The 24,529-nt window shown below is 40.5% G+C and overlaps 3 protein-coding genes across 5 annotated transcripts; all 3 read left to right on the top strand.

Moving 5' to 3' along the window:
• Positions 1-1,814: 1,814 nt before the first annotated feature.
• dhx40 (DEAH (Asp-Glu-Ala-His) box polypeptide 40) lies at positions 1,815-7,186 on the top strand. Of its 2 annotated transcripts, none has more exons than XM_056373141.1 (18): positions 1,815-2,426; positions 2,559-2,749; positions 2,916-3,061; positions 3,153-3,272; positions 3,450-3,686; positions 3,820-3,886; positions 3,973-4,104; positions 4,195-4,294; positions 4,415-4,501; positions 4,649-4,831; positions 4,932-5,012; positions 5,128-5,285; positions 5,625-5,739; positions 5,823-5,931; positions 6,153-6,247; positions 6,354-6,423; positions 6,549-6,777; positions 6,966-7,186. In XM_056373141.1, the coding sequence occupies exons 2-18, from the start codon at positions 2,578-2,580 to the stop codon at positions 7,085-7,087; spliced, it is 2,223 nt and encodes a 740-aa protein (XP_056229116.1). In that variant the 5' UTR covers positions 1,815-2,426; positions 2,559-2,577; the 3' UTR covers positions 7,088-7,186. The 2 variants fall into 2 exon arrangements, with proteins under 2 accessions (XP_056229116.1, XP_056229114.1); XM_056373139.1 differs by having other exon boundaries at positions 1,816-2,426; positions 2,531-2,749.
• Positions 7,187-7,582: 396 nt separating this feature from the next.
• akt2 (v-akt murine thymoma viral oncogene homolog 2) lies at positions 7,583-17,716 on the top strand. 2 transcript variants are annotated; one of them, XM_056374391.1, is made up of 14 exons: positions 7,583-7,999; positions 9,758-9,932; positions 10,198-10,329; positions 10,457-10,568; positions 11,364-11,517; positions 12,337-12,468; positions 12,593-12,658; positions 12,766-12,834; positions 13,342-13,464; positions 13,729-13,857; positions 14,240-14,454; positions 15,207-15,294; positions 15,384-15,486; positions 15,615-17,716. In XM_056374391.1, the coding sequence occupies exons 2-14, from the start codon at positions 9,887-9,889 to the stop codon at positions 15,692-15,694; spliced, it is 1,449 nt and encodes a 482-aa protein (XP_056230366.1). In that variant the 5' UTR covers positions 7,583-7,999; positions 9,758-9,886; the 3' UTR covers positions 15,695-17,716. The 2 variants fall into 2 exon arrangements, with proteins under 2 accessions (XP_056230366.1, XP_056230367.1); XM_056374392.1 differs by lacking the exon at positions 7,583-7,999 and adding an exon at positions 8,223-8,246.
• Positions 17,717-19,518: 1,802 nt separating this feature from the next.
• ccnp (cyclin P) lies at positions 19,519-24,207 on the top strand. Its single transcript, XM_056374416.1, has 9 exons — positions 19,519-20,178; positions 20,608-20,733; positions 21,019-21,094; positions 21,422-21,591; positions 21,785-21,883; positions 22,568-22,723; positions 22,920-23,078; positions 23,169-23,347; positions 23,504-24,207. Exons 1-9 carry the CDS (start codon positions 20,125-20,127, stop codon positions 23,670-23,672), a joined length of 1,188 nt encoding a protein of 395 aa, XP_056230391.1. The 5' UTR covers positions 19,519-20,124; the 3' UTR covers positions 23,673-24,207.
• The last annotated feature ends 322 nt before the right edge of the window (positions 24,208-24,529 follow it).

Genomic DNA, 24,529 nt, shown 5'->3' with positions numbered 1-24,529 from the left:
ACTTTCAGCTTTCCATTCACTGATTGTGGTGCTCAGTCCATGGTAAATATAAATCAATTACATCACATCCCCAGTCTTCAGGCAGAGTCATGTGGTATTTTTTGTGACTAATATAGACCAGGTTTGGTTGTTGTCTTGCAGGTAGCAGATGGGATTATAATCTATTGGGTCAACATTGAGGTGAAACAACGTCTGCAGAACAGCTCCATATTTCGTGACACTCCTTTCCGGTAAGAACAGGAAAATGTTAAATTTTTCTTGCTTTTTGAAGCAACTAGAAACTAATTTTAATTTCCTTCTGATTTTCAGTCTTACTGTTCGTTGTAGCTTTGCACTGGCTCAAATAACTCAACTGGGCATTGAGGTTCAGAAAGAAAAATCTGAGAACTCATCAACACTGAAGAGCAAAGGAGTACTAAGGACTGAAATGAGGTTTGCCAAAGGTCAAGTTTATATACTGTGTGTATAAAAAAAAAAAATATATATATATAATATATATATATATATATATTTTTTTTTTTTTTTTTTTTTTTTTTTTTTTTTTTACTTTCCATCTTTCCCAAATTTATTGTATGTATTTTATTATTTTTTACATTGATGTCTGTATAGATGTTTCTATTCAAAAAGATCTTCAAAACCATAGAAGGTGCCATCAAAATTGAAGGTCCAGTTTTATAATTGGAGCATAGTGAAACCTTCTTGTTGCCAACTTTGTAGAAATTAATTTTTTTCCTACGCTTTTATCCACAGATTCCTCTTACAGGTCTTTCTATTCCTCTCGAGACCCTCAAACAGTGACTCAGCTCGGCCAGCCTGTGTACGTGGAGGTGTTTGTTCTCAAACACGAGGACAAGGACTTGGTTCTGCTGCTGGAGGACTGCTGGGCCACACCAAGTGAAGACCCACATAACCCACAAAGATGGAACCTGCTTGTTAAAGGGTTAAACACATAGATGTGACCTTTTTCTGAAATTTAAAAAAGAAGAGTATGATTTGATGCTAATCTGTGTGTCAAATCCAGGTGTCCTTTCACTGGTGATAGCCACAGAACTGCTGGGTTGCCAGTTGTCTCCAGCAAGGACCTGATGTATCCCTCTCTTCACAAATGGTTTGTGGTCAAACTGTTCACTTTTGCAAAGCCCCCAACATTTGAAACCCAGGTATGTAAGAGATCTAGATAGTAGTATGTTTGTTTGTTAGCCTTGGTGCATTTTTTATTATGGGGATGTTTTCCTACAGGTATATTTCCACTGTGATATAGAGCTCTGTAAAGGACTAGACTGCTTACAGTCCTGCAGCAATGGTAAGTGGAGCAGCATCTTATTTATCCTTTTATGAGGACGCTCATCTAAAGATTCTGTCTTCTGTGGTTGTGGTTGATTTACACACTCACTTGCATGCAACAGTGTGAACGATGGTCTCCATTTTTTCCTGTCTTCCAGTCGGGCGTAAATTAAGGAGAATCACACCAGGGCCAAGACAGAGGATTCTTTACAGTGTTGTCTCTAGTGGTCCTCTTCTTTATCTAATGTAAATAACCAGAAAAGGACAACTACTTCAAGTCATTTTGGAAACACCAAGATTGAGAACAGTTCTGCAAAGAACTGACCATGATTTGTAGTGAAAATAAATCTATAAATTAGTATAATGGCCTTGATTAAGCATTCTTCACATCATTTTCATTATATCATATATCAACTCAACTCGTGTTGATTTTATCAAATTAACCACGAATAATGCAGGTTGTCAGGAAGTCCACTTTTAAATTCAAGGTTCCTGTCTTAAACCCCGCCTGGGTTAGCAGTGTTACCACTTGATATTAAAACTGGGTGTGTACTACCCTGTTATAAGAAGTAACTTTTGGAATTACATATCTTAACCACATAAAACCTAAAGCAGGGTTTTTGGGTGTTACTCAGACAAGCGATCCAGATAACTTGATTCTAACATGTCAGGTCTTAACAGATCAGGACAAAGGCAGCTTCCTGGAGAAAAGTTGTTTGGTTGTTACTGTGTAAAATGCACATCTAGATTCTGTACACCTTTTACGGTGCTGAAAAAAAAACCCCATTCCTGCAGCAAAATTATTTTGGTCTTTTTAATTCTATGATGATATATAGTGGGAAATGGCTTTAACTTAAATACTGTCTTTTGGTGGTTTTTGCTGTGACTGAATTTCACATCCACAGGTATTTAAAAAAAAAAAAAAAAAAAAAATTTAAAAGCAGCAAAAACAATAAATATTGTTATTTGATTTAATTGAAATTAAAAAACCGACTCGATTAGCCTACTGTAAACTTCTTCAAGCCAGACTTTTATTGTGGTGGAGGAGCTTGGGTCACATGCTCAAGTTGACCAATAGAAACGCGGAATGGGTTAGTTTGCGGAAGTGTTTTAGCCAATGTGTCGTATGTGAAACGACAGAGGTAAGTTAAATGGTGTTTCGTACAGTTTAACGCTGTTTATGTCGCACAAAGAGCAACCAAACTGTTCAGCGTGATTAGCGGCAGTATTTCTTTCGCCTGTTTAGCTGCTCACACTGATATCTGCCGGTACAGCTGCTCAGAGTTGTCAGGTATGTCCAAATCAACGAGATGGGAGTCAAAAGACAACGAGTCCAAACACCTGCCGATCTACCAGCACAAAACCAAGTTAGTTCAGGCTGTGAGAGACAACACTTTTCTGGTTGTCACCGGTGAGACCGGCAGCGGGAAAACCACACAACTTCCACAGTACCTGTATCAAGCTGGTAAGCTGTAATTCTGCTGTCCTATCCCTTGTAATATGAAGTTAAAAGCACCGTTAAACACAGCAGTATGTAGCTTTTACCTTGTGTGAAGTTTGTGAGGTTAGGATACAAACTGTGAATTCAGAAGATTAATCATTTGTTGTTTCTTTAAAAAAAAAAAAAAAAGGTTTTTGTAAAGATGGCAAAATTGGCATCACCCAGCCCCGCCGGGTGGCTGCCATCACAGTGGCCCAGAGGGTAGCCCAGGAGATGCAATGCACCCTGGGTAGAGATGTTGGCTACCAAGTCCGCTTTGATGACTGCACATCACAGGTGAGAGACAGATATGAGACATCCCTGCAGAATATCCAGTGTATTAATGTGAATATCGGATAAAATTGAGCTGTTACTGTGTTTGAGCCAGGACACAGCGGTGAAGTACATGACGGATGGCTGTTTGCTCAGAGAGATCCTGGCAGACCCCGGACTTTCTCAGTACAGTGTTGTAATTTTGGATGAAGTCCATGAACGCAGCCTCAACACAGTGAGTCAATATAGTCACTGTATGTCATTAACACTTAAATATGTATAATAATTAATAATTTCTGCACTGTGCTGTTAATATACATACATCTTGTCAACATCCAATAAACCAAAAACTGTTTGTTCTTTTCCTCATCCTCCATCACACACATTTAGCAATTGTTTGTATTTGTTGCAGGATATTCTCCTGGGTTTATTGAAGAAAATCTTCACCAACCCTGCTAAAGCCACAAAGGGTCGATCTTTTCCTTTGAAGGTGGTGGTGATGTCCGCCACCTTGGAAACTGACAAACTTTCAGCCTTTCTTGGCGACTGTCTCGTCTTTGCTATACCTGGAAGGACTTTTCCTGTAACCTGCACTTTTGGTTCTGCTGTAGGACCGAAAGACATTGAAAGTACTGGTTATGTAAAAGAGGTACTGGGATTTTTTGTTTGTTTGTTTGTTTGTTGATTTTTTTAATCTTAACAATGTCACAGGAAAAGCCTTTTACTTTAGAGCTTGATACATTTTGTTGCTATTCATTAATTTGACCGCCTTTGCTCCACAGGTAGTGAAAATGGCCCTTGATGTGCACACCAGTGAAATGGCTGGGGATATTCTCGTGTTTTTGACAGGTTTGTTACAATTATCAAGCTCTAAAATCAGATTATGCCGCAACACTGACAAAATCTGCCACATTCATTCTCCTAATGTTCGACAGGTCAGTCAGAGATTGAGCGTGCCTGTGACTTGCTGTATGAAAAGGCAGAGTCTATAGACTATCGCTATGATGTACAGGACCAAACAGTGGAGGGCCTTCTCATTTTACCCCTTTATGGATCCATGCCCACGGGTATAACGCATACAACAGCTGTTACATCTTATTGCAAGGTAGATTTTCCAAATTGAAAGTAGTTTCTGATTTTTTTTGGTCTTGTAATAGATCAACAGAGGCAGATCTTTCAGCCACCGCCCCCAAAAATAAGGAAGTGTGTAGTGGCCACTAACATTGCAGCAACATCTCTCACCATCAATGGTATAAAGTGAGTGAGGCCTGTTTTCCCTGGTTTATCATATACATCCATGAAATTGTGACATTAAATCAACTTCACTGAAATGTTTCACTGCAAAACACATCATCATGCCATTATTTCCCTGTATAGGTACATCATAGACAGCGGGTTTGTGAAGCAACTCAACCACAACTCCAGGGTGGGCATGGATATCTTGGAGGTGGTGCCAATATCAAAGTGAGTTGTGAAAAATGTAAAATCTCAGTCATCTCAAACTTGCAAATAGCTTTGTTTTAGTCATTTTCCTGCTAACACTCATGCTATTAAGAAAGCTTACCAACAGAGATTTGGATGGGATTTTTTGGGGGGATTTTCTGTGATTAGGAGTGAGGCTCAGCAGAGGGCAGGCCGAGCTGGAAGAACCTCAGCCGGGAAATGCTTTCGAATCTATACCAAGGAATTCTGGGAAAAGAGCATGCCCGAATATACAGCTCCAGAAATTCAGAGGACAAGTCTGACTGCAGTGATACTCACACTCAAGTGCCTGGGCGTCCATGATGTCATTAGGTAAACTGGTACCCATTCTGGTCTGTTTGCTTTCTTAGAGTTCATCATTTCTGCACGCACCTTTTTAAGCATCTTCAATAAAGAGTTAATTTCTTTTAAGGTTTCCTTACCTGGACTGTCCAGAGGAGAGGTTTATTCTAGAAGCATTAAAACAGCTCTATCAATTTGATGCTATTGACAGGTGAGTGGTTATACCTGTCGACCAAGTGTTTGGTTCTCGAAGCACAGCACAGGGGGGGTTAAGTAATTCTTGCTGACATTTCATGGGCTCTATGTGTCTGGTGCGTGGGCCATAGGAGAGGTAGGGTGACCCGACTGGGGGAGTTGATGGTGGAGTTCCCGCTGCACCCAGGCCTCACCAGGGCTGTGCTCAAAGCCGCCTCGCTCGGCTGCCAGGACTTGCTGCTCCCTGTGGCTGCCATGCTGTCCGTGGAGAATATCCTCATCAGGCCAGGTCAGAAATGTAACTTTTTGACATATTGGGAATCTTTAAATAGAACTAAAAGCGTGCTTGTAATTAAAGACTACAAAGGTAAAAAACATTCCTCTGTTATCTGTAACACTCGGTGTTTATTTAGACAATTGTCTAATAGCAGAGATATTAAACTTGTCCCTAAAGTGCAACTGACTATATATATATAATTTTATTTGTATTTTATTTATTTTTATTTACTGATGTGTTGGTTTATTGATAAATTTAGTCCCTGTGCCAGGAAATGGCATATGCAGAGGAGTAGCTAAAGACGTCAGCTCTGAGCTCACTTGGCTTTGACTAATGCCAAGCTTCCTGCAGGCCACCCTGAGAAGCAGAAAGAGGCAGATAAGAAGCACAGAGGGCTGGCCAACAAAAGCGGCAGTATGAATGACTTTGCCACACTTCTGAGTGTGTTTCAGTCATGCAAATCCAGGTACAGTACTTACGTACAGTCAAAGTTAGTCCATCAGTTGCCATGTATGCAAGACCTGATGTGATGATATTATCACTCTGTAGTGACAGACCATCAGTGTGGTGTAAAGAGAACTGGATCCACTGGAGGGCGCTGAAGTCGGCCTTTAGTGTGGAGACTCAGCTGCGAGAGATCCTCCTCCGCCTCCAACAGGTACAGTAATGTACAGAACTCATTTTCACACCACTGACTACAGTATGTTGGGTATCCATGCTCTGTTAAATGTTTTAGCTGCACTGTACAATGTTGTCTAATCATTATTAGCTGTCACAGATCATTGTTGCTCCTCACATTCATTTGTTTGCCAACACACTGCTGTGCTAATTAATATGACTGTCATTTTTTTTTTGCCGATCCACCCTCTTGCTTTCCAGAAGAGAGATTTCCCTGTAGAAACATTTGATGGCAACAAGAGTGAACTCCTCAGGCGATGCCTGTGCACGGGCTACTTCACCAACGTTGCCAGAAGGTATCATCAAGGTTCATTTGAAATTATCCATACTTAACTCCCTAGTTTTTGTGAGATTTTGTGCTGGCTGTGAATGATGTTCAGTTATTTTTTCCATCCCACATAGGTCTGTGGGAAAGGTATTCTGCACAATGGATGGACATGGATCCATGGTTCACATTCATCCATCATCATCGGTAAATGTATTTTTGAATTCATTAAAAAAATCTCAATCAAATCAATGACCCATTAGGTCTGGAACATAAACTGTTATGCTTCCTCTCTAATTTCCCCTGTGATCATGATTCCTTGTTGCTCTAAGCTGTTTGACCAGGAGGCAGAGCTGAACTGGGTCATCTTCCACGATGTGCTGGTGACTTCCCGGGTGTACATCAGGACCGTGTGTCCTATTCGATATGAGTGGGTGAAGGACTTGCTGCCTAAACTCCATGAGGTGGATGTCTATGAACTGAGCAGCGTAGCAAGAGAAGAAGTTACTGATGAAGAGATGATAAAATGGGAGAACAGGGAAGCAGCCAAAAGACAACCAGGTTTCTGAATAATTAAATTAATATTTATTTGGAAACTGTTATGTTATAGAGCTTAGTGTTTGGTCCACCCAAAGCACACTGTCGATTAACAGGCCATTTTTGCCTGAAGTGTTTTACTGGGTGAATGAATGGATAAGCTATACTCTGTTTTATAACTTACTAATACATTACTACTGTTCTTTTTTCAGAGGTTTCTACTGAGGATGTCACAAAAAAGCTGGAGAAGCGAAACAACGAAGCCACTGTCAGTGATGCTCGTGCTCGCTACCTGCAAAGAAAGCAACAAAGGCAACAAAGTAAAGCCCTCTGACAGAAAGCGCTTGCTTTTGAGGACATGTTTCATAATATGTATCACAAAGGAATATTTTGCAAATGACACCTGAATAATAAACTTTTGTTACATTTATAACATTGCCTCTCTCCTGTTTAACCCCATCACTTTACACACAATTGCTGTAGCAGTGGTTGGTTTCATGGGTCTTTGACAAGGTTCACATCTATGGAAAATTGTTCCTTTATTCTTAAACAGTGGGTAGAATAAAAGAAAGCTATTGGTTTAAAGAGGAGGTGGGAACTCTGGTTTAAAAGGAAGACGTTTTCGGGCATTTCACATTAATTTTTAGACATTTTTGCACTGCCTATCTCTCAGATAATGTGTAATTCAGCAGTGCACAGCTGGGGTGAGGTTAAGGTTACAGTATAGTACTTGATGTACTTTCACACCGACTGTTCAGGTGCAGTGGACCCTCTCTGGCCTCGTACGTCACTTCCTTTTGTGTGCGTCTGTGGGGCTGCTGTACAGTCTGGCTGGGACGGAGGGCTTCCACGCTAAGCAGGCGACTACCCATATTAAACCCACAAAGAGGCGGGTTGTGTTTTTTTTTTTTTTTTTTTTATATCTACCCAGGATTTGGAAAGTATTTGTAATCGTATTCAACGCAACTATCCATCAAGTTGGAGCTCAGTGGACTTCATTCTGTGGCTGGTTTGCGTAGGCTTCACTGAGCCACTGCAGCAGCAACTGACCAAGCACGCCGCCGCCGCCGCCGCTGCTGTTGTGAGAGAAGAAAACAAGCTCAGCGAGCAGTCCGCTAAAGCTGTGTGATCATTGACAGAGTTCAATACACACAAGCTCCGAGTGATAACTGGTGGGAGCTTTGTGCGGCTCTGAGCCTCCTCAAGTACCAACGGCTGGGTGTATTTTTTTGTCACTGAAGTCGAGGTAAGTAAAAGCCGGGGTAATGAGAAGTAGCGCAAGTGGCTAACTGATATGCTAACTAGCTGTTAGCTTGAAAGCTATTTTGGCTAGCTGCCTTGTTTGGTCGTAATGCGGTCATGGTCAGTGTCCTCACTGCTGTCTGGCGCGCCACTTGGCCAGACTGCCCATCAGCTATTGCTGAAGTGTTGTAGCAATCTATTTATTGTTAAGCTACGATAGAGAAGCTAACGACCTGTCTTGAACTTGGAAGGTAACGTTTGTTGACTTTGCCTCAGTTAGCTAGCCGCTACACTGAAAGATGAGGATGGTTTAACGTTACTGTAATGTTTACGTTGGGCAGCTTGTGGTCGTGTTTGGTGCAGTGTATAATTTTATAGACATTAATAGCATAGAATTATCGAGTTGTTTTATTTTTAAGGTTTGTCGTTTCTTCACATGGTGTTACATGTAAGCCACAAACATTAACGTGTTACTACATATTACTGATGTCGTGTTTCTAAAGACAAATCGATATCCTGTGTACAGTGAAAAGTTGTGCATCTTATTTATTATTTCAAACAGCAGCTACCTATTACTTTGACCATTGAGATAAATAAGTGTACAGCTATAAACAACCCTTGGATGCACCTCGAATGGCCATAAAAAAGGTCTGAAGTCGAGAGAAGCCTTATCTGTTTTTATCTTTGTAAACAAAGCAGTTCAAACAGTCTTTGTTCTGGTGACTGTATGCACTGTAATATTCAACCCCATCACTTTCACTGAAATACTGTGAAATTCTGGTAAACCTATTATCTAACATAAGCTGTTGATTCAGGGCTGACCCTGGATCAGCAAGGCCTCTCCTCAAACATTCAGCAAAAGCTGTGGGAGGTTATTACATTTGACAATAAAGAGCTTTACAGCCAATTTTCTAATTGTTTGATCAATGGTATTGATCCCACAATTCTTCGATCATTACCTGGCATCACCATAACACCAGGAACAATTATATTATAGAAATAACATGAAACTGAGTTGCACAAGATGCAGTGCAGTTTTGATATCTAGCTTGTGGTCACGATAGTCATTACACTAGTCTCAGTTTGAATGTCACTGTCAGAATTATCAGATGGTCACATATAAGGGTTGAGCAGATGTGCAGATTTCAGCAGTTTTCTTTGTTGTGGAGTTGTGTTTCAAGGCAACAGAGTGCCTCAGAAGGAGAGGAATTATTCAAGTGCAGTGCTGTAGTGACAACACTCAGATAGGCATCAAGAGCAATATACAGAAAGTTTCCTTTGTTATGAGAAATCAGTTTCACTTTGTGTGTTCACCTCCACCTCTCTGGCTGTAGTTTTACTTCCTTTACGCCCTATGTCTTTTCACATTCATTTTTTAGTGTTCCCTTTATGCCCAAAAAGACAATTGAGTTAAAAAAAATATTTCCCAAGGCTATGCTCTTTTGTTCGAAGTGAGGAGTTGAATTATAAATAGTCTGAAGTCACCCAGCTGTTTTGCTCACACCTTTACAAGTTAGCAGAGGTTTTTAATTTTTAACAAAGGGTAAAAGTGCACTTATATATTAAGTATTCACTTGACACGCTATAACTTTTGTGATGTTTTTCTGATGTGTGCTGTTTATGGCCCTTCTCACATGACTGTAATTTATATGTTAAAGCTACACCAGGATACAATGGGCATTGTTTTTGTATTTGATGGACAATTTGAGACCCGTGTTTGTATCCTGAATTAACAGTGTCTCTTTCTGTTCCCTTCCTCTAGGTATTATATTATATAGTTGTTTTTTGTATCTGAGCCACTGTCAGGCAGTTGACCAATAGGAGCAGTTTGCACAATTTCCACCAGCTTGTCTGCAGCCCCCTCCCAGCCCAGACAGTCTTCTGCCCCAGCATGAATGAAGTCAGTGTTGTGAGAGAGGGATGGCTCCACAAGAGAGGTAAGGGGGCCCCCTGTGTTCACTGTCCATCATCTGAGTCTACATTGTAGTGGTAGTCCATCTCAAAATCTACCATTTGAGTATTAAATACTCCCCCCTGTAGGCTTGTGAGCTATCTGTCAAGTTTGTAGTTTTTTTCATCGATTGAGAACAGCAGTGCTTAGTTTAATTTAGTTTCATTAAATAGTGTATCTTGCCATACAACGAGTAGTCAAACATTAAAACTCTGTTGGCTCAAAAATCTCCACTTGTCTGTGTTTTCCAGGTGAATACATCAAAACATGGCGGCCTCGTTACTTCATCTTAAAGAGCGATGGCTCCTTTATTGGCTACAAAGAGAAGCCTGAGGTGTCCAGTGACCACAGCCTCCCGCCGCTCAACAACTTCTCTGTCGCAGGTCAGCTTTCTGTTCTGGCTGGCAAATTTAAATTCAAGCCGCCAGATTAAATCTGCAAAGTGTTTTTATGTTTTGTTGTTGGTGCCTTCAGTTCTTCTGTGTTAGTTGGTGTGTCTGTGTTTTGTAGAATGCCAGCTGATGAAGACAGAGCGCCCCAGGCCCAACACGTTTGTCATTCGTTGTCTGCAGTGGACCTCGGTTATTGAGCGCACCTTTCACGTGGACAGCAACGAGGAGAGGTACAAGACATTCATTCCAAGGGTTTTTATATTTTACTGGCCCTGTGGTAAAAGTAGTCTTGATTAAAATTTGAGAGTGCCATCTGTAGTGGGCTTAGACCAGTGCACCTAAAAATTCTGTTTACATGCAAAAACAATTTCTGCTCACACTATAGGACTATGACTATGCCTCCTGCTCCTCATTATCTCTTAAAACAAGGTGTTTCAGCGCAACTTTGTCAAGGCTGCTGCATTGAAATGTCACTTGTTTTATGGTTGGGCACAGCATAAACACACACCACCCCTCTAAAATTATTTGATGACTGAAATTAATTTTAGTGTGTTGGGAGTTAAGAGAAGTTTGAAGGATAAAGTCTTGCTTTAATAGAGGTAAGGACAGAAAGACACAACATTTTCACAAAATGAAACAAAGGGCCTAAATGGGCCATTATTCACTACAGGTCATGAAATTCATTTTAGTTTGTGTGAGAAGGAAAGACCATCATGCTCAAAATAGAATTCAGTGCCAGATTAGAACTGATTATTCACCCCTAACCCAAGCAATCGTCATTGAGTTTTGTTTACATCGGCTCTGCCAAGTACCAAATCCCAGCATCCCCTAGCTGAATAGTACAGATTATCCTCTACCTTCTAAACTGAGCTTGCTGTTTCTCCTTTAAGATATGTATTTGGCGCATCTAAAACATCTGTCTGAATACAATGAATTCACAATTTGAATACAATTTGTGTAAGAGTAATGTAGACATGGCGCTGGCTATATTTGATAAGGGTAATATGTGTTTTCTTCTGGTTCAGGGAGGAATGGATGCGATCGATCCAGGCAGTGGCAAATAGCCTGAAGAGTCAGCAGCAGGATGAGGAGCCCATGGAGATCAAATTTGGCTCTCCAAGTGACAGCAGCGGCACAGAGGAGATGGAGATTGCTGTGTCCAAATCCCACACAAAAGTGGTCAGTATTTGCACAAGCAGTGCCTGGCAGCTGAGTGTTTGCTGTGTTTGTCCAGCTAAGCTCATCTTTATTGAGCAAGTTGTTCAAACTTTAAGCCTCTTTCTCAAAGCTTTTTTGGTGAAGCAACCTTTAAATGAGTGGAGGGTAGTATTTGTGTATATATTTTGTGCACTGTGCTGTTTCACTCCAAGTGATTTTGAATTGCTCTGGTTTTATGGACAGTGTTGGTCTACTGACTGTTAACTGTATGTAGAGATGCAGTATGGAAATAGTATGGAGTTTCATTTTGAATTCTTATTTTGTGAAAAACATTCTTTTACAGCCCTGTCCTTATTTGAATGATTTCCTGATTTACAATGTATGTGATATTATCCAAATAGTGATCAATGTCTACCTTGGCTACACACCTGTCACCAAGAATTGCCAAAGTCAGTTTTTTTTTTTTTCGCTGAAGAAAATTGTCTTTCCTGCTGCTTTTTCTCAAGTGTTAATTGAAAGTATCAGTTCACTAGTTTGATATTTATAGCTATTTCAGCATGTCACATCATGTCATGCCCCACATGTTGGCATACATCAGATGTAGCACACAAACATCAGCAGTGGCGACAGTACAGTGGGAAGCCACTGACTCATCACAATGCTATTCCTGTATGTTTCAGAGACAGATATTTTTATATTCCATAAGAACACATTAAGTTCCATCAAACTCACAGATGTAACATTCATGGTGTCTTTGAGGAAAAACAGGGTATGAGCTCACTCTGGTGTGAAGTTGTATGAATCTTTCTAATAGCTTATCTTTGACCATTGTTCCTACAGACCATGAGTGACTTTGACTACCTGAAGCTGCTCGGCAAAGGGACATTTGGTAAAGTTATCCTGGTGAAGGAAAAGGCCACGGGGATGTACTACGCCATGAAAATCCTTCGCAAAGAAGTCATCATTGCTAAAGTTAGTGCTAATCACATCGCAGAAGAACCTTCACTTTAAGCTGTTTTAGCACAGCTATATATTGGTATGTGATCTTGCTCTCATTATATGCTCTGATTATGTCTTTGTGTGTGTATTCGTCCAGGATGAGGTGGCACACACAGTTACGGAAAGCAGAGTTCTCCAAAATACACGGCACCCATTCCTAACGGTAAGTTACCAGCACCTGTATTGCACTAGTAAATGTATTGTGATTAAGGAACCATTTATACCTTGTAATGCTGTCACGCATTTTCGTTCCTTTTTCTTCCTCGACAGACACTAAAATATGCATTTCAAACACATGACCGGCTATGCTTTGTGATGGAGTATGCAAATGGAGGAGAAGTAAGTTTTTCTCTTTTACCTCTGGGCTACAGTTGTGTCTGCTGTGTAACTATACCTGTGTATGACCATTTAGATTGGGTAATTGCAGCAGGGGTGAAAAACTATTTAAGGTTTTAAGTCCAACTGTTAAACTTTTTGGAAACATCCAAATCAGGTCAAGTTGTGGGCTGAATGTGGGATTTGATGATGCATCAAAATGTTTTTGAAATAAATGATATCAAAAGAGTTTTGAACTTAGTTGTTACACCAATACATAGTAGGGATTGCTTTGGTTACTGCATGTACTCGGCTGGTTGTTAATCCAACAATTCAGATTAAAAAGCTATTTTCTAAATGAAATAAAGACAGAAATGTTTAAAAGTAATTGAAAATTGAAAAGTCACTATAAAAAGTAACTAAGAAAAGGGAAACATAATCAAATTAAGGATTTTTATGAAATTAAAGCTCTCGAAAACATGAGGATTTGTTCTGTCCGGTAGTTATCTTTACTTTTTTATTCTTTTGCAGCTCTTCTTTCACTTATCACGGGATAGAGTATTCACAGAAGACAGAGCACGATTCTATGGTGCAGAAATAGTGTCAGCACTGGAGTACCTACACTCACGCAATGTAGTTTACAGGGATTTGAAGGTAAGGTGTCTGCTTGCTCTGACTGTTTAGTATTGATATATTGCAAAATAGACTGGATACATATTGTTCAATATGCTCTAACTTTAGATTGTTATACAATCAACATTTTCACTAACTGATGCAGATACAATGCTCAGTCCTACTCTTCAAGTTTCAATAATGTACTGTAACCATGAGCCCTTTCCAATGTATTCCATTTTTAAGTCCTTTTCCTGTCACAGCTGTCAACTAATTTGACTCTAATTTGAATCTTTCCCGGCACAGCTGGAGAACCTCATGTTAGACAAGGACGGCCACATAAAGATAACAGACTTTGGGTTATGTAAAGAGGGGATCACAGATGGCGCCACCATGAAAACCTTCTGTGGAACCCCGGAATACCTGGCACCAGAGGTAACGCCACAATGGCTGTGGACTCTGACATCAGTAGGATTTGTGACCACGATTATGTAACGAAGCTCTGATGTCACAGGGCTGGATGAGCACATGATGAGAAGTAGTTGTAGTTGTTGATTAGGATGTCTGATTTTAAAACAATGATGATGGCGTCATTGTTTTGTAATATTGTCTACAGAGCTCATTGTCTTCACTTTACCAGGGGATAGTATTTTTTACAATTTAATTACTTCTGCTAAATATTTGCTGACTGTTATTTTGAGATTGGGAAACAAGTGCAATGATGTAAAAGTGTTAACTGATAGTCCTGCCTCTAAATTGACTGAATGTCAGTTCTTTTATTTCTCTCTCTAAACTCTTTTCATTCCTGCCCCATCAGGTGCTGGAGGACAATGACTACGGGCGAGCGGTAGACTGGTGGGGACTGGGTGTTGTCATGTATGAGATGATGTGTGGTCGGTTGCCCTTCTACAACCAGGACCATGAGCGTCTATTTGAGCTCATCCTCATGGAGGAAATACGCTTCCCCAAGAATCTGGCTCCTGAAGCCAAGGCCCTGCTGGCTGGTCTCCTCAAAAAGGATCCTAAACAAAGGTATGTGTGTGTACTGTGATAGCCAAAGACTAAGAAGAAAATAAGAATTGGAGACATCGTAATTCGGAAAAAATAAGCACTTAATAATATAACAGCGTGTCCCGTACATCTATGGATGTTAATACAGATATGTACCCAAAATGATAAATCTGTGCAGTCTTTTGTTACTTATGAGCCAACATTTATGCCAATATATATGTATCTGTGATGGGCTAATAATGGGCTCTAATTAAGAATTAAATGCTGTTTACTATTTACATACTGTTTCAGTGTGCAAACATGACTGTTCAACTGAATGTTTGCCTCTTGGAAATGCAGCAGTACAGCTTGAGGAAAACAATTTTTTTTCCTGGGATTTTGGTGATGCACTTGATTAGTTTTCTGAATCTTCCACTATGCTCCAGGGCACCACGTATTCAGCTATAAAATAAGTAACCACATTATTTAAGCTTGTGTTCCTTCTTGATTAGTTTTGGTACAGGGTAATGGCCACACAAGCACATAATTGATTGTTGTTTTGGTCGAACAACTGCTATTATTAGCACATTGAGTTCTACCTGCAGGCTTACTAACACATGCACCTGTAAGTAGTAAGGAAATGAAGAATAAATTTGTTGAGAAATTGGTAAATGCAAGTCAGCGGAGAACAACACAAAGTAAGTGCTTGTTGTGCATTTCTAATAACAGTATTTCCACATTTGTGTGTGGCTGATGAGTGGGTGATAATGATAGTGTTTTTGTTTTGTTTACAGGCTCGGAGGCGGACCGGACGATGCCAAAGAAGTGATGAGCCACAAGTTCTTCACCTCCATCAACTGGCAGGATGTCACTGAAAAGAAGGTGAGAAACTTGGGAAAAAACAAATTGTGTGACATTTAAAACAAGATGTTCTGAGTGTAAAAAATGACTGATTTTTTTCTTCCCCTCAGCTTATCCCACCCTTCAAGCCCCAGGTAACATCAGAGACGGACACGCGTTATTTCGATGATGAGTTCACAGCACAAACCATTACGATAACTCCTCCAGATAAGTGTAAGTAGATCTTCTCCTGTGCCTCTTTTATTCGCGATTTAAGATTAGATTCACATTTCTAAGGAAGTTTACATCTGTTTTGAACTTTTGAATGTTCTTTTTTCTCTCTCCTATTGTGCCTACTGCAGATGACAGTTTAGATGCAGAGGATTCAGATCAGCGTACACACTTCCCTCAGTTCTCCTACTCTGCCAGCATACGGGAATGATCACTCAGACTTTTGAACAAGCGGGCAGGCTAACACACAATCACAATCCCACATACACACTCGCACTGCTGGGGAATCCGAACGACACAAACTTGGCTGGCACAAGACACATTTTCATTTGGTCTTTAACGCACACACACACACACACAAACACATACACAAAGACACCCACATACACATACTGGCAAATCAGAAAAGACACAGATTATAGATTATGAAAAGAACACACAGGCTGTGAACGACTGACCTCAGCAGGTTTGTGTGCATAGACAGGCAGCTTTGTCTCTGTACGTCCTCTCAGGGTTGGCTTTAGGCCTCCCTGCAGGACCTCTGCTGCACTACACTGGGCACCACATCAAAGCCTTGATACTTTGAAAACCAGGTTATGCCAGCAAGTACCACCTCTTTACCAGCTGTACCCATGCTACACACACATCAACACCAACCAATCCATGCATAGACTGCATATATATACACAAACGTACTTGATAGAAATATAATCAAAATTAGGAAAGTGGAAAAGATTTGGGGGAAAAAAACAAATTTTTATTTCATCAATCGTTACGGTTTTAAATGTAAAGCCATATTTCTGCATTTTTTTTTTGTTTGTTTTTATTTCATTTTTTTTAACAAGTGCTCTTTCTGGAACTTGCTGTTACAAATCAAGTGTGGGACTGTTCCTACAGTAGGTGGAAATGGGGAAGAGGGGAGGGTGAGGAGGGTTGGCATTTCTGTGTTTGCACTGCATGTGTGTAATTGAGTAGATGCGTGAATGTAATGCGTGTGTGCATATGAGTGCAGGAGAATGTATGAACAACCATTTTGATTCTCAACCATCCATTTGTGTCTGTTTTAATGCATGTTTTTAAAAACTCAGAACTATTGCTGGAATACCGACGAGAGGACACTACATGGCACACTCAATGGCCTTTTTTTTTTTTTTTTTAAAGGGAACAAGCATGTCATTTATGATTGCTTTGACCAGCCTGGCGCTAAATAAATGACTCAGTCAGGATTAGAAACTGGGATCTCATGCATGGCTAATCTTTGCTTTAAATGCTGCATTGATTTAACTCAAAGTGATGCCGCAGTAAGGCTCTTTGGAGTCCATGTTGCTGTGTCCAGACTGACTGACCAACCAACTAGCTGCTGGTTGGAGGTGTGAGTTCATTAAGGCCAGTCACTCTGTGTTAAAGACAGGAATAATAGAAGGAAAGAGAAAAATAGAGACTGTACGCTTGACCACAGTTTTTTCCCCCAACCCGTCTAGAGAGACCAATGTAGACGAACACAGCCATTCGCTGTCCTCTGTCCAGTAATTCTCACTCCCTAGCTGAGGAGTTAAGCACCAATCTTTTGTTCATTTTCTGTTGTTAATATCAGTGTAAGTGTTTAAAATATTTTTGAAATAAGCGTTTGAATGTTCCTGTATTTAAAGAATGAAAAAAGTTCAATCGTTAAGTCTTTATAATAAGGCCAAAAACTGACTGACTTGGTGGATTTTTAACACTTCAAATGATTCCACATTTGATGTTTAGAGTCTTTGGTTTTTGTTTTCTTTAATGCTGTGTCGAAGCACTTGAATCTATGTAGTTGTATGTCTGGAGCAACAGCTCGCAGGTTTACAATTCCAACTAAACACTGCATGAGCTGGTCGACCAACCTTCAACCTGCAGACAGGGGGAACTAATCAAAACATCAGCTGATGTATTGTGTAGTTGAAATAAAAACCTGCATAATTTAAATCATGACGGCACACGATTGAGAGAAGTTCTGGACAGCACATTGAAATGTGCTCATGTTGACATAAGCATTTTATAATTCCATATTGCTGGAAGAGATGTTGTTGCTCTTTGAGCTTCACTATAGGAACATCGAGACCTTTCTGTTTGCCATTGTTCTGTTTTTGTTTGTTGTTTTTTTCCTCCTTTTTTGTCCATCTATTTCTCAAATTTTGGAAGACGCATTGTCTTGTTTAAGTATACATTATATAAAATATCTATATTAAAAGTTTTAAACTGCTTTCTTTTTGATTAAGTTCTTCATTTCAAGGGGTTTACATTAGAGGATTGGTAATTTAGCTGAGATGCTAACTATCATGAAATTTGTTTTAAATGGGCAGATAATAACTGCATTATAACTCCAATTACTGTCTATAATTAGCATAATTAAGCATATTAGGTTAGTGTGATAAAGGTAAACATTCTCAGTATGATCATTGAAATCTGCCCCTAAAACTAAGCAGTTAAAGAACAAACTTTCCTACATTTTTCAGAACACATTGTAAAGCTGCTCTGTTGTAAATAAGTAGATAAGACCCATCCTTTGCTATGTTCTACAGTGTTGAGTAAAGAAGCTGACCATTTTTCCTACCATTATCAGCAGAGCACTACCTCTGCCATTTCAAAAGTTTTGCTAGAACATCGATCTGCATTCACTGGGGTATCCCACATGTCACGTCATAAATTTTTTTTTAAGTTTGTGTGAGTAACTGAGGGTGACTGAGATGTTTGAATGATCGTGGTGACAAAGACACAGAAAAGCAGCAGGTTTCGACTCGTCGTTGAGCAACAGGTGGCCCCAGTTCCTGCAGATGATAATGTGATCAAATGGCTTTGATTTACAGTTCACAACTCCAGCACCTCTTCTCACTGGCTCAGGCACAGCCATCATACTCTAGCCTAGCGTCCTGCTTTGGAAACAGCAGGACCAGATATCAAGAACCACTGCACTGATGGACACCACTGTGGATTTGCCTTCATTGCTATCATGGCCGTAAGGGGGTGCTGCTGAACTTTTTTAATATTGGTTGTGAAGCCATACACTGAACCTCGCTGCTGGCCACGCTTTAAGCAATGCTTCACAGCTAAAAATGCAAGTTAATACCCCTGACCTCTCCTGTAGGCATACACAGGCACAACAAGTGCCTCTTCACTATTGTGTAAATACCAAAAAAAAAAAGCTTGATGGTGAATGCAACATTAGTAGAAGGGGAGGCCTGCATCTTTGTAGTGTTTGATTTGCAGCTTTACTATGGTTACCTTGCTTCTCTGTATATTTGAATGTGATCAACAGTCACGAATGTCACACCTGATGCTGGTGTAACGATTTTCTTTTGCTTGTTGCTGTTAGTTGAGGCTCAGAGGACAATGAAAAAAGCAATCTTTAAGGGGAGGACATTGTCCTGGTGGACACTTTCACCCCCCCACCCCACCCCCACCGCCCTTTGCAAGACTTTACAATGTAACGGGTGATACCTGCTACAATATGGTAGCTTATAACATTTGCAACTATAATGTGCCAGTAAACATTTTTACTGAATAAAGCTCTGTGTGTCTTTTTTTTATGCCATTTTACTGTGTACACTGTACACCTGTAATCAATCAACTGCAACAGGAATCTTTGGTAAAGCTTGATGTATTATAGCCTGCATAGTGGACACCAAGATCATGTCCCTCATATTGTTAAAAAGAATTTGGGGGCCTAATGTGGCAATTTATGTTTTATTTTTCAAGCTTGGCCAAAAAGGTAAGGTAAAGGTAAATCCTTTTAAATTTGACAGTTCTATGCCAGAAACAAACTAAAGTAATGAGATTTGTTATTTCTCCAGAAAAAAGCATTTGGGCAATATTGTGGACAGATGCCAAGATAGGGTAGGAAAATAACATTTTCCTTAATTCTATTTTAGAAATTGAAGAGATACATAAAATTAAAAAATGAAGGGAGAAAATTCACAGACTTTTTTGGAGGATAGTCAAAAGTTTCTAAGGATGGATGGGGTTGCACACTGGGACTTTGGACTCTTGAACATTGTATTTCTAAAACCTTTGGCAGGGGGCAGTATATAACGCATTGCCCTAGAGCTGTTGATTTAACTGAGGCTTTAGTAAATAGTTTTATTGGATTTGAAAGTATTTGCATTCTGTCTCCCCCAGATATGCAAATGAGGGTGAACAAAACAATCCACAAAGATTTATTGCAATGACAAGCGATAAAACAGAGACACAACAGTAAAAGAGTAGGTGTGAAGTTTTTGCTTGAGATGCGTTAAAATGTTTCCAGTAAATCTTGAATGTCGAGTAAACAAAGTATTGCTTTATTATGATTCATAACAAGCTATTTCACAGTGACCCACAACATTAAAGACCAAATACACCTTTGGTCACTCAAACGTACAAAATTATAACTATATACATACATAAAATGACAGTCACATTGAGCAAAACGCGGTTTATTTTCCAAGCGTCGACCGGAAGTCCTCGGTTCTCACCTGTTTACCACTGTCCCCACCCCAATCAGTGCGGCCCACCTGTCTATAATAGGGGCTGTCCGGGCAGCATGGCTACTCTATCTGCTCCAGGCCTCCGCCGACACCCTTGAATAAGTAGCTGCAGAGGTCCGGCACGGAAACTCTGTCTCCGGCTGTGACTATGGCCAGGACCGGTTTCTCCGACTCTAAGCCTCTGCTGGACTTACACAAGAAGGTGAGCATCTGAACAGTGCGCTCAACGATATGGAGCAATATGTTGCTTCATTAAACTTTCCCTGGGTAACTCGTACGTTATGTTAAAAATGTATTTTTAAATGCTTTGCCTACTCTACATACATGCCTGCTCCTTTATCTGTGCTGTCAGGAAAGTAATTGCATTCACCTGCCATAATCCCAGGTGTCAAGAGTCTGTGATTAGATGGCTGGAGCAGGGCCTTGAGCTGTGATGACCTGAAGTGAATCACCATTTTAATTTAATTTCTTGTCATTCCTGTCCACTGATAACTGACTGTCATGAAGACATTGAACTGCAGCCACCCTACAGTCACTATCAAAGACATTAGATTTTTAGAAGTTGTGCTCATAAAAATGTGTTTAAGTGTCACAGGATCATATCAGTAAAGATTTTCTATTGTCCCTCCAGGTGGATGAGAGGCGAGCCCCATTAAGAACTTGGGCTAATGCCTGTGGGCCAATAGATCGCTGGCAGCCTGTAGAAGTAGACGAGTCCAAGATGGCCCCGGTCAAAATGGAGCCAGAACGCAGATGGGTACGACCTCTGTCCTGCATGTCACCCTTCGCCCAAAACATACTAGTGTATCTCTCGTCCTGTTCTTTTCCGAGCATATTGGTGTTCCATGATGACTTGGTGGTTAGAGGAATGTCAGGCTGTGAAGGGAACAGAAGCTACTCTTTGTTGTATTCACTGTAAACTTCTGGATAAGAGCATCAGCTTGGAGTATTTTTATTTATTTTTTTTTTTCCTCTAATAATTGTAACAATTCCATTTGAAGGGAAATTTTGCACTGATGTGTGAGGTGTTGTCTTTTTGCAGGAGAGGAGGTTATCGTTGCAAACCAAAGAAGGCATCATCATGGGTTTCCATGAAGACAGTCGGGCACATTCAGCTGGTAGTGTAATCAATACAAAAAAACAGTTACAATAAAACATTTAAAGGGGAAAAAAAAAAAGGTTTCAAACTTCTTTTAATACCAAAGTGAAATACACTTTAACATGGGGATGACCACAACGTTTACACTTCTCATAGAGTTATCAGGATGACTGTATGTTTGTTTTTTTTTCTTGAGGCCTAAATGTAACATGAACTCTCCATGGTGGAACAAATTGTCAGCGCTCAGATAGTCAAAGATGTTGTTGTTGTTGTTGTTATTATTATTGGTGTTTATTATTATTTATTTGTATTATTATTATCTTGTCCTGTTTTCCACCCTGTGCAGATGGGTGTGTGGAGGAGCCTGTGCTTCTTTACCCTCATGGGTTGCAGGGTCTTCACAGCCTGCAGGCGCTGGTGCCCAGCTTGTTGCGCCATGAAGTAGAGATGGCACTGGAGAAACTGGGCCTCATATGGGACCGGACATATGCTTGGGACGTGTTCTTGGACATGATGGTGAGACATGATGTACAGGGATGCTTCATGTCAGAGTATGTTTCTCTTTAAGGGAGGAACATTATCCTAAAATGCGCTGTATGCAGACCTCATCACTAACTGTACAAGAGGGGACGACCAAGAAGACAGTATTATCACAACATAGATGTTTAATTATTTAGTGTGTGCCTCCTGTTCTGTTTTCACCCTGCAGAGAACTCAAACATGGAACGCTCTACCCACCACTGACCTGCCCCGGCACTTCACAGATGCCACTCGAGCTGTCCTGGTAGACTGGCTCATTCAAGTTCATGTGAGTCCCACTGTTTATAGAAGATTTCTTCTCCCACAAAACAAATCTTGTCTAATTGTAATTTAAGGTCATATGTTTGTTGTTGGGCTCTGAAGAAAATTCAAATGCTATGTTAGATGACCTGCCATCTAAATTGTCACCTGAGAATTAGGCTTCATTAAAGGAGTAGTCTGACCTAAAATGCTCTACTCGTCAGTCTGTTTCCACCCTACAAACATAACTGGTTGGGGTAGAGATTGCATTTGAGCTCAGGTTGCGGTAAATCAATGGGCAAACAGACTTCGATGCAGCAACACTTATTAATGCTTTCTCACTGAGAGTTAGATGAGAACTGTCTGTCTGGTAAATTTGAAACTAAAGCCAGCAGCCAGTTAGCTTATATTACCACAAACACAGGAAACCAGAGGGAACAGAGAACCTGGCTCTAGCAAACGCAAACAAAATTAGCACTTGTACAGCTCACTTAACACATACCTCATTTGTTTAATCCTTTCAACACCAAAGTGTAAAATTACAGTTTTATGGGGGTTATGTACTGTACTTGTTCTTGGCCAGGCACAGTGACTTACTTACACAACCAGAAAATGGGCTATAATAAGCTCTTGGTCTTTTTTTTTTTTTTTTTTTTTTTTTTTTTTTCCCCAGCGGTCTTCAATCTTGAATGCCTTGTTTATTTCCTACCAGGAGACAATGCATTTCCAGGAAGAGACCCTCTATCTGGCCATACACCTCCTCAACTGCTCCTTGCGTCAGATCAAAGTGACCACTGCCAATCTGCAGCTCCTCGGCATGGTTTGCCTCTTCCTTGCTGCAAAGAAAGAGGAGTGTCTCCTCCCTGAGGTATGCTGGCTTAGTTGGCAGTTTTAATTACCCAGAGAAAGTCAATTGATAAATGGGAGATGAAAAATTTTACTTTTTTTTTTTTTTTTTTTTTTTTTTTTTTTTCTTCTTTAGACCTTGAATGAGTGAAATGCATAAAAACCAAATGCTTTCTCTAAGAAGACACATTTTTCCTGATATGAGCTGCTTCTTCCAGGTGTCTGGACTCTGCTACTTGATGGACCACACCTACACTAAGCATCAGCTGCTGCGACTGGAGCGCAAAGTCCTCTGTGGGCTGAAGTTTGATTTGTCCTACTGTCCTCCTCTGCATTTCCTTCTCCTTCTTGCCTCCATTGCTCGCTGCAGTGCTAAGGTAGATCTACATTGTTGGTTTTCTAATTATTTATTTATTTTTTTTAAGTGCAAGTGATATTGCAATGCACCCTGTCATCTGTGCCACAAGGTGGTGTGGATGGCTCGTTATCTGCTGGAGCTGTCTCTCTTGGAGGGCCAGTGTGTGGTGTTTCTGCCTGTGCACCTGGCAGGAGCAGCCCTCTGCTTGTCCCGCCAAATCCTGCAGGAGCCCCTGACACCAGAGGGGGAGTCTGCGTGGTGTCTGGCCTCCAGTGTCCATGTCGGCAGGTGTGTATTTTGACTTGTAAGATGCACCCCCCCTTATTCAACCATCTTGTATTACATGCCATTGAGTGATGACCTCTTATCCACAATGCCCTTTTAAAAGCTCTGGCATCTGTCCTCACTGTCAGTTTGACATCTGTATGCTTGGTTGTTTTTCAGTGAGACTGCCCTGCTGAGGATCATGCACATTCTGGCCAATGCTGCAGCCAAGGCCCACACCCGAGAGACCTGTGCTACTTTTATTAAATTCTCCTCCCCAGAGACTATGCATGTCAGCAGACACCCAGGTCTAAAGAAAATCTCTGCTCTGCTGGGTATATGCACTTGATGTCCACAAGTCTCACATGAACTCCCAAAGCCTCATGGTGGGAGATCTTAGACTAATATATTTTGACGACTTGACTCCTCTGGATCCTGAGGATGTAATGTGGAATTGGGTGAGGAAGAAGTGTAAAAGATTTAATGCCAAATGTTGTTTGACAAAGAATTGCATGCATTTAGCATGCTTGAGATTTAGCCAGCCTAGTGGCACACCTGTTTTATTGTCTTATCTTGCAGCCGGTTTTTGAAAATATTTGAATTGTGATTTGTCTTTGTCTTGTCATTTGTGGAGAGGATGTGGGCTGTCTATCAAATTATTTGAGAAGTTTTAATGTAAAAATAAAGTGTCTGCTGCAAAGTATGGCGTTTCAGCTGTTTATTTTTGCACGACTGAAATTTCTACCAGTCCACCGGGCTGTGACGACAGTTCTACATGAAAGCACTGTACTGCACCTCTGACTGCATTGTTTGCCACTCCTGCTCATATGCACAAGCAAGCTGACACAGCTGATTGGCTCAAAGGAGTCACAAAAAAATGTGGGACAGCTGCTACATCAACTTCATGTCAACGGTATTTAAATGTCAAACAAATGCACATCAGGTGTACTCTAAAACTTTTAATTTTCTGTAGAGTGTCACTTTTGTCCTGTGCAGTAATGTTGGCCTATGTGTATGCAGGCTTTCTTGTCAAAGGCTAGTTGTGTGCAAATCCGTGATCACAGGCTGTTTGGAATTAACCCAACAACATAACTGAAGTTTGAACTCATCAAGTTCTTGTTCATACCTCAGCCAGCCTTGTTTTTTATTTTATTTTTTTAAACTGAATCATCGCTCTTGGCGCATGGATTTCATCTCGATCCTAAA

This window comes from Seriola aureovittata, chromosome 4 (assembly GCF_021018895.1).
Source record: "Seriola aureovittata isolate HTS-2021-v1 ecotype China chromosome 4, ASM2101889v1, whole genome shotgun sequence".
Lineage (NCBI taxonomy): Eukaryota > Metazoa > Chordata > Actinopteri > Carangiformes > Carangidae > Seriola > Seriola aureovittata.
The sequence above is the reverse complement of the archived record's forward strand: the minus strand, read 5'-3'. Positions and strand labels throughout refer to the sequence as shown.

Coding starts and splice junctions, on each gene's coding strand:
- ccnp (XM_056374416.1), top strand. CDS start 20,125: ATGGCCAGGACCGGTTTCTCCGACTCTAAGCCTCTGCTGGACTTACAC. Junction 21,884..22,567: donor ACTGGCTCATTCAAGTTCAT/GTGAGTCCCACT, acceptor ATTTCCTACCAG/GAGACAATGCATTTCCAGGA. Junction 22,724..22,919: donor AGGAGTGTCTCCTCCCTGAG/GTATGCTGGCTT, acceptor TGCTTCTTCCAG/GTGTCTGGACTCTGCTACTT.
- dhx40 (XM_056373141.1), top strand. CDS start 2,578: ATGTCCAAATCAACGAGATGGGAGTCAAAAGACAACGAGTCCAAACAC. Junction 4,295..4,414: donor CTCACCATCAATGGTATAAA/GTGAGTGAGGCC, acceptor TTCCCTGTATAG/GTACATCATAGACAGCGGGT. Junction 4,502..4,648: donor GAGGTGGTGCCAATATCAAA/GTGAGTTGTGAA, acceptor TTCTGTGATTAG/GAGTGAGGCTCAGCAGAGGG.
- akt2 (XM_056374391.1), top strand. CDS start 9,887: ATGAATGAAGTCAGTGTTGTGAGAGAGGGATGGCTCCACAAGAGAG. Junction 11,518..12,336: donor CCAAATCCCACACAAAAGTG/GTCAGTATTTGC, acceptor TTGTTCCTACAG/ACCATGAGTGACTTTGACTA. Junction 15,295..15,383: donor AGGATGTCACTGAAAAGAAG/GTGAGAAACTTG, acceptor TCTTCCCCTCAG/CTTATCCCACCCTTCAAGCC.